General features: G+C 41.4%; 1 protein-coding gene across 1 annotated transcript in view; it reads right to left on the reverse strand.

Annotated features, from left to right (window-relative positions):
• The window catches only part of LOC117508950 (arf-GAP with Rho-GAP domain, ANK repeat and PH domain-containing protein 1-like), a 315020-nt gene that overhangs the window by 32323 nt on the left and 266854 nt on the right, over positions 1–15843 (reverse strand). The window contains exons 22-24 of the mRNA XM_034168785.1: positions 2370–2582; positions 1103–1208; positions 881–1028 (exon numbers count right to left, since the gene is read on the reverse strand). Of these exons, the coding sequence (XP_034024676.1) occupies positions 881–1028; positions 1103–1208; positions 2370–2582 (467 nt within the window). The remainder of the gene's footprint in view (positions 1–880; positions 1029–1102; positions 1209–2369; positions 2583–15843) is intronic.

A 15843-nucleotide genomic window follows, 5' to 3' on the forward strand; every position in this document is an offset into this window, starting at 1 on the left:
GGGAGCACTGAGCGACGGCGGAGGATTAGCGTCTCCACTTGGAAGGAGCTGTATTGACACCGCTGGGAGGTCATGAGCTGCGCAGGTAGGCGCTGCATGGTTCGGCTCGCAATGTGGTCCGCAAAATACAAACATATCTGTAGGTAAAATGCAGCTCACGAGAGGGCACTCGAGGCTTGTGTGACTGTTCCTGCGACTTCTGACTACCATAGAAAAATAAAAATTTTAACGTTACTGATAACATAACAAGACAACGGAGAAGGCCCGAAAAAATGCCACCAAAAAGAAAATCATACTCTGCAGATTACAAGTTGCGACTGGTGAAATATGCATCCGAAAACGGTAGCCGTCACAATATTATCATCTGAACTTTTCATGTTAACATACCTGTATGTCCATGGGACTTATAGTCCAGTGGACCTTATTTATGGTTTATTTTTCTTTATAATGGATAAAGTGGCTGGTGCGACTTATACTCCGGTGCGACTTATTTATGGTTTGTTTTTCTTTATAATGGATAAAGTGGCTGGTGCGACTTATACTCCGGTGCGACTTATAGTCCGGAAAATACGGTAATTTGAAGACCACAAATTGTAATTAGTCATTTTAATTTTAGATGCCATGAAACTAATATGGTGTCACTGGAATATCAACCTGAAATCTGTATGGGTTTCAAGCACTGCTTTGGAATTAAATAACCCTGATACTGACAGAAAATAGACTTTGCTAACTTCCAGAAAAAAATGTTTTGCCTGATGGACTGCTGAGTAGTCACAATAACACTTTTTTTTAAATATTAGGATCTCGTTATTGTATTAACAACTTCCTCATCAGCAGATAAATGAGTGAGGCCTGTCACACAGTGACCAGTGATTCTGACCTCAAAGATGAGCGTGTAGTGCTGGATGAGGTCCTCTATGGCGCGGCCGGCTTTGTAGTCCTTACCATCGGTTTGGAACAGTGTGGGACCAAACACTATTGCCAGGTTGTGGAGATTCATTTGGTTCAGCTCAGAAAAACGTTGCACACTAACACAGAGAAAAAACACACATAAGACCTGAGGACATAAACACAGTCACATGAGGGCGTCGGCATGTCGCACCAATAGAGGTGGTTGATGAGCGCTTGTAGTGTCGCCTTGTTGACCTGAGGCAGTCTGTTCAAGAGCAGCTTATACTCTGAGATTTTCACACTGTCTTCTTGCAGGGCTGCAATGAGAAAACAGCAGAAAGAAAGAATAACAGGGGAAGAGGGGAAAAGTTTATTGTAACAAACATGTACAAAGGAGGCAGAAAGGAAATAAGAAAAACAATCACAGAAGAAAGCAACAAAAGCAAAAATAAAAGTGTGAGCTGCAACTATATTAAACCCTCAGCAGATTCACAAAAAGGCTCCAGTCATTAGTTGGTTTGGCTCCAGTTTTAAAGAGAAGTAACAGTGGCTGCAGCAGTGTATGATTTGGTGGCAAAAAAGGCTGGCAGTAAAAGTTTGCAATGACCGCAGGGTTCAAAACTATGGGATTATTTTAAATGAGCTCAAAACAAAAAGGTGATTTGCACATTGTGCACACTTTCATTGGGAAACCACAGCAGTTATAACTAGTGCTATGCATGAACACCTATGAACAGGAAACAGAGTCACAATTCTGGTTAATGGACTCGTAGAAAAAGAGAAAACACACAAAGTGCTGTCTAGTCACTCTAATTAATACTGCCGTAAATTCGGTGGCTACAGTAGCTCGCGTCGAGTCAATTATTTACAGAAATGCAAAGGTAACTTTTCCCGTCTTCCCACAGGACTTTGGCAGGAACATACATAAACAGAGGAAACTAGTGCACATTAGAATGATTTTAGGGCAAAGTGCAGCTTTAAAACAATGTAATCTAATTATCAATGATAAATGCAGCTTATGAATATTCAGAGTCAGACTATATTCTTGTCTTGATTCATTCAGACTCACTGAAGACATTAGTGGCACACTTTCAATGTTAATTTATTCCTACATTACCAAGCATGACTTATTCAATACAATGTTATTCACCCCCTTTTTTGAAAAGCATAGCTCCATTTTATTTTCAGAAGATGGAGCTGTATCATCAATGGACAAATGGGACAGTAACTCCCTGCAAGGCAGGAGAACACTGGTCTGCAAAACTATGAGCCAAGGAGTAGCACAATTATACATTTGTGTATATCCTACAAGGAGAGGTCAAATATTTGTGATTTGGATAAACTAACCTATTCAGACGAGAAGAAGAAGGAGGAAAAGAAGAGGTTTTCTAGCATTTTCCGATTTAAATCTATTCAAGACTACATCAGCTTTCCACACTTGGTCACATGACTACACTATACAGGTTTGTGAGCCTTACAAGCAGTACTTAGCCAGGCACTGGCAGCCTCAGCTGTGAACAGCCCTTCTTGTATATCCCTGAAGAAACGTTTCAGCGTGTTGGAAACATCGTCCACCTGGTGTTCTCCTTCCTTCAAACGAATACTGCGAGCATCTTGGCGGAATGCCTCACACAACGCTGCCACACGGGAATTTACACCACTCTTACGATAGATTCCCTCAGAAGTCAAGCCTGCATAAATAAACAAGAAAACAAACACATTACAGACACAAGTGCCTACAAACTGTACATACAGTGCCCTTCAAAAGTATTGGAACACTTGGTATTTCACACATTTTAATTTGGTTTTGCCATTTCAAATACAAAAAATTACCAAAAAAAAAAAATCTAAAATTATCTTTCTTAACCTCAAACTGAAAGCAAACCTCTACAACTTGATATAAATTAAAAAAATATATACAGGTAGACAACAAGAAGATCTCATAGAAGAAGGCAGAAGGAGAAGAAGTTATATTAGTATTTTACAACCCCAATTCCAATGAAGTTGGGACGTTGCAGATAAAAACAGAATACAATGATTTGCAAATCCTCTTCAACCTATATTCAATTGAATACACCACAAAGACAAGATATTTAATGTTCAAACTGATAAACTTTATTGGTTTTGTGTAACTATTTGCTCATTTTGAAATGGATGCCTGCAACAAGTTTCAAAAAAGCTGGGACAGTGGTATGTTTACCACTGTGTTACATCACCAATGCTCATAGAACACCTGTTTGGAACATTCCACAGGTGAACAGGTTAATTGGAAACAGGTGAGTGTCATGATTTGGTATAAAAGGAGCATCCCCAAAAGGCTCAGCCTTTCGCAAGCAAAGATGGGGCGAGGATCACCACATTGCAAACAACTGCGTGAAAAAAAATAGTCCAACAGTTCAATGTTTCTCAACGTTCAACTGCAAGGAATTTAGGGATTCCATCATCTACAGTCCATAATATAATCAGAAGATTCAGAGAACCTGGAGAACTCTCTACACGTAAGCGGCAAGGCTGAAAACATTGAATGCCCGTGACCTTCGATCCCTCAGGCAGCAGTGCATTAAAAATTGGCATCATTGTGTAAAGGATCTTACCGCGTGGGCTCAGGAACACTTCAGAAAACCACTGTCAGTTAACACAGTTCGTCGCTACATCTACATGTACAAGTTAAAACTCTACCTTGCAAAGCGAAAGCCATCCATCAACAACATCCAGAAACCCCGCCACCTTCTCTGGGCCTGAGTGCATTTGAAATGGACAGACGTAAAGTGGAAAAGTGTGCTGTGGTCTGATGAGTCCACATTTCAAATTGTTTTTGGAGATCATGGACGTTGTGTCCTCGGGACAAAAGAGGAAAAAGACCATCCAGACTGTTACCAGCTCAAAGTTCAAAACCCAGCAGCTGTGATGGTATGGGGGTGTGTTAGTGCCCATGGCATGGGCAACTTACACATCTGTGATGGCACCATCAATGATGAAAGGTACATCCAGGTTTTGGAGCAACACAAGCTGCCATCCAAGCAACGTCTTTTTCAGGGACATCCCTGCTTATTTCAGCAAGACAATACCAAGCCACATTCTGCACGTGTTACAACAGCGTGGCTTCATAGAAAAAGAGTGCGGTCCAGACCTGTCGCTAGGGATGGGTAGTGATAAGATTTTATCGATTCCCTTATCGATACCTCTTGTGAATTTTCTGTGTACTAAAAATAGGCTTTATAGGTTTTCTATGCCAATAACATTTTATTGAGTCTTAAAGTAAATAAATATGAAATTGGTCACTGTATCCTTGATCTCTGGACATAAATAAAAATAAATAAAATCTGTAGTTTTTGTCAAAAGCATTTCCTTTCAGACATTTTGGCATGAATGTCTCTCCATACCTCTGAGCTGAGCTCAACTGGCTGAAGCACATCAGTTCAGAGTATCTCATTTTAGGAGGAAAAAATGTTTTGATCGATTGCAGTTTGTTTGTATTACAACATTTGGAAAGAGGTGTCAAATGATTTAAACATTGTTTCGCTTTGAATTTATTAATTCCGACTGGACTCTAACCTTGTAACTTGACTCGACGGAGAGCCGCGCAGCATTTGGAGCTGTGTGAACAGAACAGAGGACGATTCTCATTTCTTTCTCGTAACAAGACACGAGTCCCAGTTAGTGACTTTAATCCTCACAAAAGTGACACATGATTGACATATTCAGGAATGAAAGTGGTGAAAAACAAACAAAAAAAGCTGTAACCCAAAATTACCCCCAACACCAAAGCGCACGAAAATGTTTGAATTCTAGAAGCTCTGAAATGCAATCTGGGCCTATTCCAGACAATAAACTACAGTGAGTGCAGCATCCATTTTGTTGAGGAGAAAAAAACAAAAACAACTTTCCTTCATTCCAGTAGTATTCTGCCCTTACTAGGATGCAGCAGTTTTCTAGCTTGACAGATTGTTCTGGAGGAAATCACTGAAGAAATAAACAAATTGAAAATATGGTTTGACCGAAACAAACTGTCATTAAATTTAAATAAGACAGGGATGAAGTGGAGGTGTAAGAGTCACTAGGTGTTCACAGGAAACAGTTATTTATTTCTATATGTATTTATTTATTTATGTTGTTAGTTGGTTTTATATTGTCTATTGTGTTTTTAATCAGGTTCTTTTTGTCTCTTTCTCTAAAATTGTATTGTAGCATTATTAGTTATTATTACTATTATTGTTGTTGGTGGTATTATTATTATTAATAATATATAAACAAAAATAAATTAAAAAAAAATTCAATTTGTAATACATACGACTCTTTTATGACAACGAATGCTGAGCCATTAATTATTATACAGAACACAAATGCACACTAACAGCTTAATGCTGACTTTAACATTGGAAATGCCATAGACATGGTAACGCATTAGCATCGGTCCCGTTTTTAAGTTATAAAATACATCTGCCAACTGTTTCAGCAGACCATAACAGGTCGGTTTAACATAAAAAAGGTAAATATTACTCACAGACATATGCTCTTTGGGGTTTTAGCGGGGAAAAATGAAGATAAAGCAAAATAAAACAAAGAACCACGAAGCAGTGGGTCAGCTCAATGCTTCATTGCTTCAAGCTTCAAAGAAGAGCCGCTCTGCAGAAACGGTTGATTACAGACCCTGCAGGGGTTCTGTAATTGACGTAGAGACATGATCATTTTCCAGACAAACACCCCCAAAAACAATGGCCGCTCTGAAGGACCGATAAGGGAATCGTTAAGCAAAAAGGCGATTGATGTCGGTGGATCGAATCATTTCTTAACGATACCCGAAAAGAACCGGTTCTCAATACCCAACCATACCTGTTGCCCATTGAAAATGTGTGGTGCGTTACAAAGTGCAAAATACAATGGAGACCCCAGAGTGTTGAACAACTGAAGTCGTACATCGAGCAAGACTGAGAAAGATTTCTACCTACAAAGCTTCAACAATTAGTGTCCTCAGTTCCCAAACGCTTATTGAGTGTTGTTAGAAGGAAAGAAGATGTAACACAATGGTAAACATACCACTGTCCCAGCTTTTTTGAAACGTGTTGCAGGCATCCATTTCAAAATGAGCAAATATTTGCATAAAAACAAAGTTTATCAGTTTGAACGTTAAATACGAGGGCTGTCAATAAAGTATAGGTCCTTTTTATTTTTTTCAAAAACTATATGGATTTCATTCATATCTTTTTACGTCAGACATGCTTGAACCCTCGTGCGCATGCGTGAGTTTTCCACGCCTGTCGGTGACGTCATTCACCTGTGAGCACTCCTTGTGGGAGGAGTCGTCCAGCCCCTCATCAGAATTCCTTTGTCTGAGAAGTTGCTGAGAGACTGGCGCTTTGTTTGATCAAAATTTTTTCTAAACCTGTGAGACACATCGAAGTGGACACGGTTCGAAAAATTAAGCTGGTTTTCGGTGAAAATTTTAACGGCTGATGAGAGATTTTGAGGTGATACTGTTGCTTTAAGGACTTCCGACGGAGCGAGACGTCGTGCAGCGCTCTCAGGCGCCGTCGTCAGCCTGCTTCAAGCTGAAAACCTCCACATTTCAGGCTCTATTGATCCAGGACGTCGTGAGAGAACAGAGAAGTTTCAGAAGAAGTCGGTTTCAGCATTTTATCTGGATATTCCACTGTTAAAGGAGATTTTTTTAATGAAAGACGTGCGGACGGGTCCGCGCGTCGGGACGCAGCCGGCGCGGTGCGGCAGCACAGGAAAAACACCTCCGTGTTGATAACCATTTGTAAAATCCAGGCGGCGTTTGATGGCTTTCAGTGGAGTGAGTATATGAGAAATTGTTTAACAGCTGGACATGTTCCAACTTGTCCTTAAGGCTTCCAACGGAGGTGTTTTTCCTGTGGCAGAGCATCGCAGCGGCTGCAAGCCGACGCTGCAATCCGTCCGCACGTCTTGCATTAAAAAAATCTCCTTTAACAGTGGAATATCCGGATAAAATGCTGAAACCGACTTCTTCTGAAACTTCTCTGTTCTCTCACGACGTCTTGGATCAATAGAGCCTGAAATGTGGAGGTTTTCAGCTTGAAACAGGCTGATGACGGCGCCTGAGAGCGCTGCACGACATCTCGCACCGTGGGAAGTCCTTAAAGCGACAGTATCACCTCAAAATCTCTCATCAGCCGTTAAAATTTTCACCGAAAACCAGCTTAATTTTTTGAACCGTGTCCACTTCGATGTGTCTCACAGGTTTAGAAAAAATTTTGATCAAACAAAGCGCCAGTCTCTCAGCAACTTCTCAGACAAAGGAATTCCGACGAGGGGCTGGACGACTCCTCCCACAAGGAGTGCTCAAAGGCGAATGACGTCACCGACAGGCGTGGAAAAACTCACGCATGCGCACGAGGGTTCAAGCATGTCTGACGTAAAAACATATGAATGAAATCCATAGAGTTTTTGAAAAAAATAAAAAGGACCTATACTTTATTGACAGACCTCGTATCTTGTCTTTGTGGTGTATTCAACTGAATATAGGTTGAAGAGGATTTGCAAATCATTGTATTCCATTTTTATTTACATTTTACACAATGTCCCAACTTCATTGGAATTGGGTTATAGTTTACTGCTCAGGTTGGTAGTGTGGCGCAGCCAGTCATTGTTTGCAACATCTATCAGATTAGCGAATGCAAGTGGCATCAGTATTACGCAGTATTTTACACATAAAAATGCCATAACATCATCTCCATAGATAGGAGTCGAACAATACTGTGTGAATGATTTATTAACTTGGAAACAACAAAAGAAAAAAGTGTGCATATATATATATATATATATATATATATATATATATATATATATATATATATATATATATATATATATATATATATATATAAATTACAACTCTGACTGGGTTTGAATGAGTTGACAAGCTGGAATGACAACTTCAGGAGGGCATTCCTGGGGAGTGTAATTAGAGAACTGGGGACTTCCCACTTCCAAGTACAACTGGAAAGCACCATAAATACCCTCGAGCACATAACAGTGTTGCAGTGGTTAGCACTCTTGCCATAGCAAGACGGTCCCGGTTTCAAGGCCCCCAATGACCGGAAGCTGTGCCAGGAAAGACACCTGCTGTAAAACTGTGCTGTAGCACTGCTTCCATAACACCTCAGCAGTGCTACAGGCTGATCGCCTCCATACCACACTGCACTGATGCAGTCATTCAAAAGCAGCCACAACTATGTCCTGAGTGCACAAATGAACATACTTTTCTGAAGTTTGACATTTCTGTATTATAAACCTTTTTTTAAAGATTGATCTTGTGGAATATTTTAAGATTTTTGAGATACGCATTTTCCATGTTTTGGACCTGTAGGCTGTAATTATCTAAATTAAAAACTACAAAAAATGCTTGAAAAATTACAACTCTTTATGAAATTAGTCTGGAATATGCGAAATCTTCACTTTCTGAAGCATTTGACAAAAAATAGCAAATATTTTCACAATATCTTAATTTTTTGAGATGCACTTACATATAACCTACAGCCCATTCAACAATTTCATTTGAAAATCCATCTGCTGCAAATTCACTTAGTGCAAAACACAGAGACCATTTTGCGAAGCTGCACAACACAAACGTACAATCCCTGGCAAAAATTATGGAATCACCGGCCTCGGAGGATGTTCATTCAGTTGTTTAATTTTGTAGAAAAAAAGCCGATCACAGACATGACACAAAACTAAAGTCATTTCAAATGGCAACTTTCTGGCTTTAAGAAACACTATAAGAAATCAGGAAAAAAAAATTGTGGCAGTCAGTAACAGTTACTTTTTAGATCAAGCAGAGGGAAAAAAATATGGAATCACTCAATTCTGAAGAAAAAATTATGGAATCATGAAAAACAAAAGAACGCTCCAACACATCACTAGTATTTTGTTGCACCACCTCTGGCTTTTATAACAGCTTGCAGTCTCTGAGGCATGGACTTAATGAGTGACAAACAGTACTCTTCATCAATCTGGCTCCAACTTTGTCTGATTGCTGTTGCCAGATCAGCTTTGCAGGTTGGAGCCTTGTCATGGACCATTTTCTTCAACTTCCACTAAAGATTTTCAATTAGATTAAGATCCAGACTATTTGCAGGCCATGACATTGACCCTATGTGTCTTTTTGCCAGGAATGTTTTCACAGTTTTTGCTATATGACAAGATGCATTATCATCTTGAAAAATGATATCATCCCCAAGCATCCTTTCAATTGATGGGATAAGAAAAGTGTCCAAAATATCAACGTAAACTTGTGCATTTATTGATGATGTAATGACAGCCATCTCCCCAGTGCCTTTACCTGACATGCAGCCCCATATCATCAATGACTGTGGAAATTTACGTTCTCTTCAGGCAGTCATCTTTATAAATCTCATTGGAACGGCACAAAACAAAGGTTCCAGCATCATCACCTTGCCCAATGCAGATTCGAGATTCATCACTGAATATGACTTTCATCCACAGTCCACGACTGCTTTTCCTTAGCCCATTGTAACCTTGTTTTTTTCTGTTTAGGTGTTAATGATGGCTTTCGTTTAGTTTTTCTGTATGTAAATCCCATTTCCTTTAGGCGGTTTCTTACAGTTCGGTCACAGACGTTGACTCCAGTTTCCCCCCATTCGTTCCTCATTTGTTTTGTGGTGCATTTTCGATTTTTGAGACATATTGCTTTAAGTTTTCTGTCTTGACGCTTTGATGTCTTCCTTGGTCTACCAGTATGTTTGCCTTTAACAACCTTCCCATGTTGTTTGTATTTGGTCCAGAGTTTAGACACAGCTGACTGTGAACAACCAACATCTTTTGCAACATTGCGTGATGATTTACCCTCTTTTAAGAGTTTGATAATCCTCTCCTTTGTTTCAATTGACATCTCTCATGTTGGAGACATGATTCATGTCAGTCCACTTGGTGCAACAGCTCTCCAAGGTGTGATCACTCCTTTTTAGATGCAGACTAACGAGCAGATCTGATTTGATGCAGGTGTTAGTTTTGGGGATGAAAATTTACAGGGTGATTCCATAATTTATTCCTCAGAATTGAGTGAGTCCATATTTTTTTCCCTCTGCTTGGTCTAAAAATGTAACCGTTACTGACTGCCACAATTTTTTTTTCTTGATTTCTTATAGTGTTTCTTAAAGCCAGAAAGTTGCCATTTGAAATGACTTTAATTTTGTGTCATGTCTGTGATCTGCTTTTTTTCTACAAAATTAAACAACTGAATGAACATCCTCCGAGGCCGGTGATTCCATAATTATTGCCAGTGGTTGTAAGTGACAACAACACAAAAAGAGGCTGACGCCTGGATGACTTTTACTCTTCAATGTATTGCAAATAAAGCAATAACATACAGTACATCTGGAAAGCACTCACAGGGCTTCGGTTTCTCCATATTTTGTTATGTTACAGCTTTATTCCAAAATGGATGAAATTCTTTTTTTCTTCAGAATTCTACACACAATATGAAATGTGAAAAAAGCTTTTTGAGACTTCTGCAAATTTGTTAAAAAACAAACACAAAAACTAAGAAATCACATGTACACAAGTATTCACAGCCTTTGCCATGAAGCTCAGAATTGAGCTCAGGTGCATCCTGTTTGCACTGATCATCCTTGAGATGTTTCGACAGCTTAACTGGAGTCCACCTGAGGCAAATTCCGTTGATTTTACATGATTTAGAAAGGTGCGCACCTGTCTACATATAAGGTCCCACAGTTGACAGTGCATGTCACAGCACAAACCAAGCATGAAGTCAAAGGAATTGTCTGTTGACCTCTGAGACAGGATTGTCTCGAGGCACAAATCTGGGGAAGGGTACAGAAACATTTCTGCTGCTTTGAAGGTCCCCATAAGCACAGTGGCCTCCATCATCTGTAAATGGAAGAAGTTCAGATCCACCAGGTCTCTTCCTAGAGGTGGCAGCCCGTGGAGGAACCCAGGCACCATTCTGACAGTGGTGCATGGTGGTGCCAGCAACATGTTGTGGGGATGTTTTTCAGTGGCACGAACTGGGAGATTAGTCAGGATTGAGGTAAAGAAGAATGCAGCAATGTACAGAGACATCCTGGATGAAAACCGGCTCCAGAGCGCTCTTGACCTCAGACTGGAGCGAAGGTTCATCTTTCAGCAGGACAATGACTCTAAGCACACAGCCAAGATATCAAAGGAGTGGCTTCAGGACAACTCTGTGAATGTCCTTGAGTGTCCCAGCCAGAGCCCAGACCTGAATCCGATTGTACATTTATGGAGAGATCTGAAAATGGCTGTGCACCAACGCTCCCCATCCAACCTGATAGAGCTTGAGAGGTACTGCAAGGAGGAATGGACAAAACTGCCCAAAGATAGGTGCACCAAGCTTGGGGCATCATATTCAAAAAGACTTGAGGCTGTAATTTTTGCCAAAGGTGCATCAACAAAGTGCTGAGCAATGGGTGTGAATACTTATGTACATATGATTTCTTAGTTTTTGTTTTTAATAAAATTTGTAAAAATATATATGTACAAAAATATCTTTTTTCATGTTGTCATCACGGGATGTTGTGAGTAGAGTTTTGAGGGAAAAAATGAATTTACTCCATTTTTGAATAAGGCTGTAACATAACAAAATGTGGAAAAAGTGAAGCATACTGTACTTTCCAGATGCACCATATAAAAATATAGCTAGCATAAGAGTAAAATAATAAAGTAAATAAATATGTGATGCTGCTGACTTAGCGGTTAGCACTATTGCTTCACAGCAAGAAGGTCATGGGATCATTTCCCACCTGGTCCTATGGTTGAGCTTTGTGAAGTGTTGGGGGTTTTAATTCAATTTTGTTTATACAGCCCAACATCTTAAAACATCTGGTGGAGGCGCTAGTGACCCATGATGGAGTAACGACGTGTATTTCAGCACTCCTGAAGACTTCCATTTTTTTTAAATTAATAACCGCTCTTTGTTACAAAATGTGACTTAATTTCGATGGTTAATAGTTTTGAACTCCAAAGAGATAAATAACACCATGTTATTTACTAATGGCAGATAAACTTTGCAAATTCAAGTACAAAGGTAGCACATCGCAGCTAACACTAGATCCATGCGGCAGCATGCTCCTGAAGACAAAGATTCACAAACCAAGAACCCAAGCATGAGTGAGGAGGCAAACGTGGAGATTTTAGCCTCCATAAGCAGCAATGTCTCCAAAATTAAAAGAGAGGAGTACACTGTCTGAAGATTACGACGCTCTTAAGGCTGACATTAAGGCCATACGGGATGAAATTGCTCCTAACGGCGCCACAATCCGAGTAGAAATCACCTCTATGGAAATGGACATTGAAGACGTGAGAGGCGGATTGTCAACATGTCTGATGAGGTTACTACATTGCAGACAACTGCAAGTAAACTCCAGGGTGAGCAAAGAAAATATGAGACAAGTGTGAGGACATGAAGAGGAGAATGAGGTGCGGAAACATCTGTATAGTCGGCGTGGAAGAGCAGCTAAACTCCGCCAGCCCCAGCGAGGTCTCCACAATGATCAAAGAAGTTCTGCAGATGGACTGGGACGTAAAGGTTGACCGCTCACACCGTGTGTTTGCACTCAAGAAAGCACGAGACGGACCTCGTGTCATCATCACTAACATGCATTACGATGGTGATGCCGCAGACATTCTGAGACGAGCCAGGGACAAGCCCTGCTGATCTATAATGGCAAAAAGATCGCAATATTTCCAGATTACACCACCAGTGTTGCCAAAGCACGAACCGCTTTCACGGACGTACGTAAACCTTTATGAGGACGGAGCAAAGTGCATTTTGGATTACTTTACCCAGCAAGATTCAAAATAACCTACAAAGAGGACAGTAAGAAATTCCGAGATCCCATGAAGGCCATGGACTACATCAGGCAGGAGATCCTTCCCGCTACAGACATTGAAATGGAAGCTTAAACTTGCCCTTAAAGACTACCTTGAGTGACTCGGACCAGTGAACTCTAATACTGGAACATTGTGGTAAGATTTTTTTTTTTTTTTTTTAAGCTGCCTTCTCAACCACTTACCATGAGTATCTTCTCTTCTAAACTGGTCTGTTTCAGGAAAAATGCCTCATGTTGCATTTAACCAACCCCTTCATAATACTGCTAAAATTGTTTACACGCTTTGTAAGAAACAGACTCCAAACTCAACCATGGCCAAGACCAAAGAGCTGTCAAAGGACACCAGGAAGAAAATTGTAGATGTGCACCAGGCTGGGAAGAGTGAGTCTACAATAGTCAAGCAGGTTGGTGTGAATAAATCAACTGTGGGAGCACTTGTAAGAAAATGGAAGACATACAAGACCACTGATAATCTCCCTCCATCTGGGGCTCCACGCAAGATGTCATCCCGTGGGGTCAAAATGATCATGAGAACGGTGAACAAAAATCCCAGAACTACACGGAGGGACCTGATGAATGACCTGCAGAGAGCTGGGACCAAAGTAACAAAGGCTACACACTATGCAGAGAGGGACTCAAATCCTGCAGTGCTAGGCGTGACCCCCTGCTTAAAGGCCCAGTCACACGGTACTTAACGAAGGGTGATGAAGCCCTGACGAAACAAGAAATCTGGACTTTTGCTGACTGTCGTTGACATCGTTTAACCTTCGCGCAGCTTCGTTCCTGCAGCTGGCGCTATGTCAGGATTTTTAAACTGTTGAAAAATTTGAACGAAGGGCAACGAAAACCTCAATCTGTCTGTGTCTCGTTTTGCTGTCGTTCTTGACGTTTTTTTAATCGTTTGTTTAGTTTTTCTCACGTTATTGTTTAATTTGACTTCGTTGGAGCAGCTGAACGTTTTCACACAGCGCAGAAGCCGGTTTGTGAGCGTGGAGGCTACTGCTGCTTCATGTACCGTTGGAAATTACAGGGCAAACTCAGCCTGCTTGCTTGGATTTTTTTTATCTTTGTGGGGGGGCAGCTTCAAGGGGCTCAGGCACCTTACATAGGCCAGAATTAATCTTTTGTGTGGATATAATTAATTATTTTGCCACAAGCAACTGTTGAATTTGAAACAACAAAAAAGTTGTGTAATTCCAATGGTACTTGAATGCAGCATCAGCGGCAGCAGGAGCTCCTGCGTGCGCTTATTATTTTGTATTAAGTATAACAATATGAGTGTAGGAATGACAATCCAGTCCTTCTGTACATGTGGCAACGGGTAGTTGAATCAAAATGATGATATAAAGAGCTGTTCTGGAAGGAAGAATTCACGTTGTGGATCAGTGATCAGCTGGTGGAATAACCACACGTGAGTCAATGCGCGCGTTCACACGCACTGATTAATTACTGTTCTGATATATTCAATCATCTTTACACTTATATTTATATTTATTCTCTCTTTTGACAGTTTTCTGTTATAAATAAATATATATGGCTTAGAACATAATACAGTGCTACAGCAGTGACCACAGCACACTTTTTTTTTTTTTTTTTAATTGGAGGAAGACGGAGCGTGCAGTGTGTCGACAGACAGTGTGGATTCTGATAATGATGGAGATGATCCCTCTTTTGTTCTGGAGAAGGAACCAGAGCAGGTGGTCCACCATGCGCACAGATCTTCACAGCTTCTGTTTGCAGTTTCTCCAGGACTCAGGTGCTATGAGCTCCATCCCAGCGCTGAGTCCTGGAACGCAGAGATGCAGACACACACTGCTGCAGCTGTGGCTCCAGGCGCGTTTCGTCAAGGTCGTGAGCTTCGGTTTTGTCATGACCAGCCCTGTTCCAGGCCTTGATGGAAGTTTATTTCGTCTCGGCTCACGGCCCGCCGCCTGATGTTAATGATGTCTCGGCGCACACCTCTTCACCTTCATCCACTGAGTCATCTGCAGCCTGCCTGGCCTCTTTGCTGCCTGAAGCTGCGTCTGCTTCCGCGGGCCTCATGGCAGCCTTGCCGGTGACGTCACTCAGATCAGCTGCTTCAATGACGCCGGCTGTGATCCCGGCACGCTCCACGTCACCTGACTCAGCTCTCTCGGCGGTATCATCTAATCCCGTCTCGGCGCACCCTACGTTCACGTCGTCTTCATCATCTACTGAATCACCCACGGCCTGTTCTGCCTCTCTGTCACCTGCAGCTGAATCTGCTTCCGTGTGTGACGCGGCGGAACCGCTGGTGACATCGCACGAAGCTGCTGCTTCTGGCACACCGGCTGTGTGTTTACCGGCCCGCTCTGCCTCTCCGTCGCCTGCTGTCGACTCAGCCTCCATGTGCTCCACTGCAGTTTCATCCTCGGTGGCCGCTGAAGAGGTTTCCACGCGCCCGGTGACATGGCCGGCAGCAGCACCTGAGAGTGCATTTCACGTGCACACGCGGCCGAACTGTGCCGCCATTCCAGAGCGACAGCCCGCATCAGTGTCTGTCCTGAAGTCTTCGTCGGAGAACCATAACTACAAGACGGTCAGTGACTTTTCGTTTTTCATTTAGTTAATGCAGTTTTGTTTTCATGCCAGTGAGTTGGTGGCTAATCTGTCAAGAATGCCACAACTAAACCCGAATTGGTTTCCTTGTAAGGTGGCTAGAAATTTCTTACAAGCACCACATTTGATCCAGAGATGGTTTTCTTGTGAATATGTTGGAAGATTGTTTAAAGCATCATGTTCGAAACTGAGACGGCCTTCTTGTAAATCTGTTGTGCATTTGCTAAAATTTCCATATCTGAGACATGTGTCATGTAAGCTTCTTATAGGACTACTGAATGCCATATGTTTAATAATGAGCTACGTCTTTATTTCTGTCTTCGGGTTCGTTCTAGGAAGTTTTTGTCTTCATGTGGGAATTAACTTCATTTTTGCAGTGGCTGAGTCAATTAAGCTCATTGTATATCTTGTTCCTATACTTGGAGTTTACAGGCAGCTGCGACTGGAATCTAGAGACAATTCGGGGTTCCCCCGCTCATTGGATATGCGGTATGTTTTT

This window comes from Thalassophryne amazonica, chromosome 4, assembly GCF_902500255.1.
Source record: "Thalassophryne amazonica chromosome 4, fThaAma1.1, whole genome shotgun sequence".
Taxonomy (NCBI): Eukaryota; Metazoa; Chordata; class Actinopteri; order Batrachoidiformes; family Batrachoididae; genus Thalassophryne; species Thalassophryne amazonica.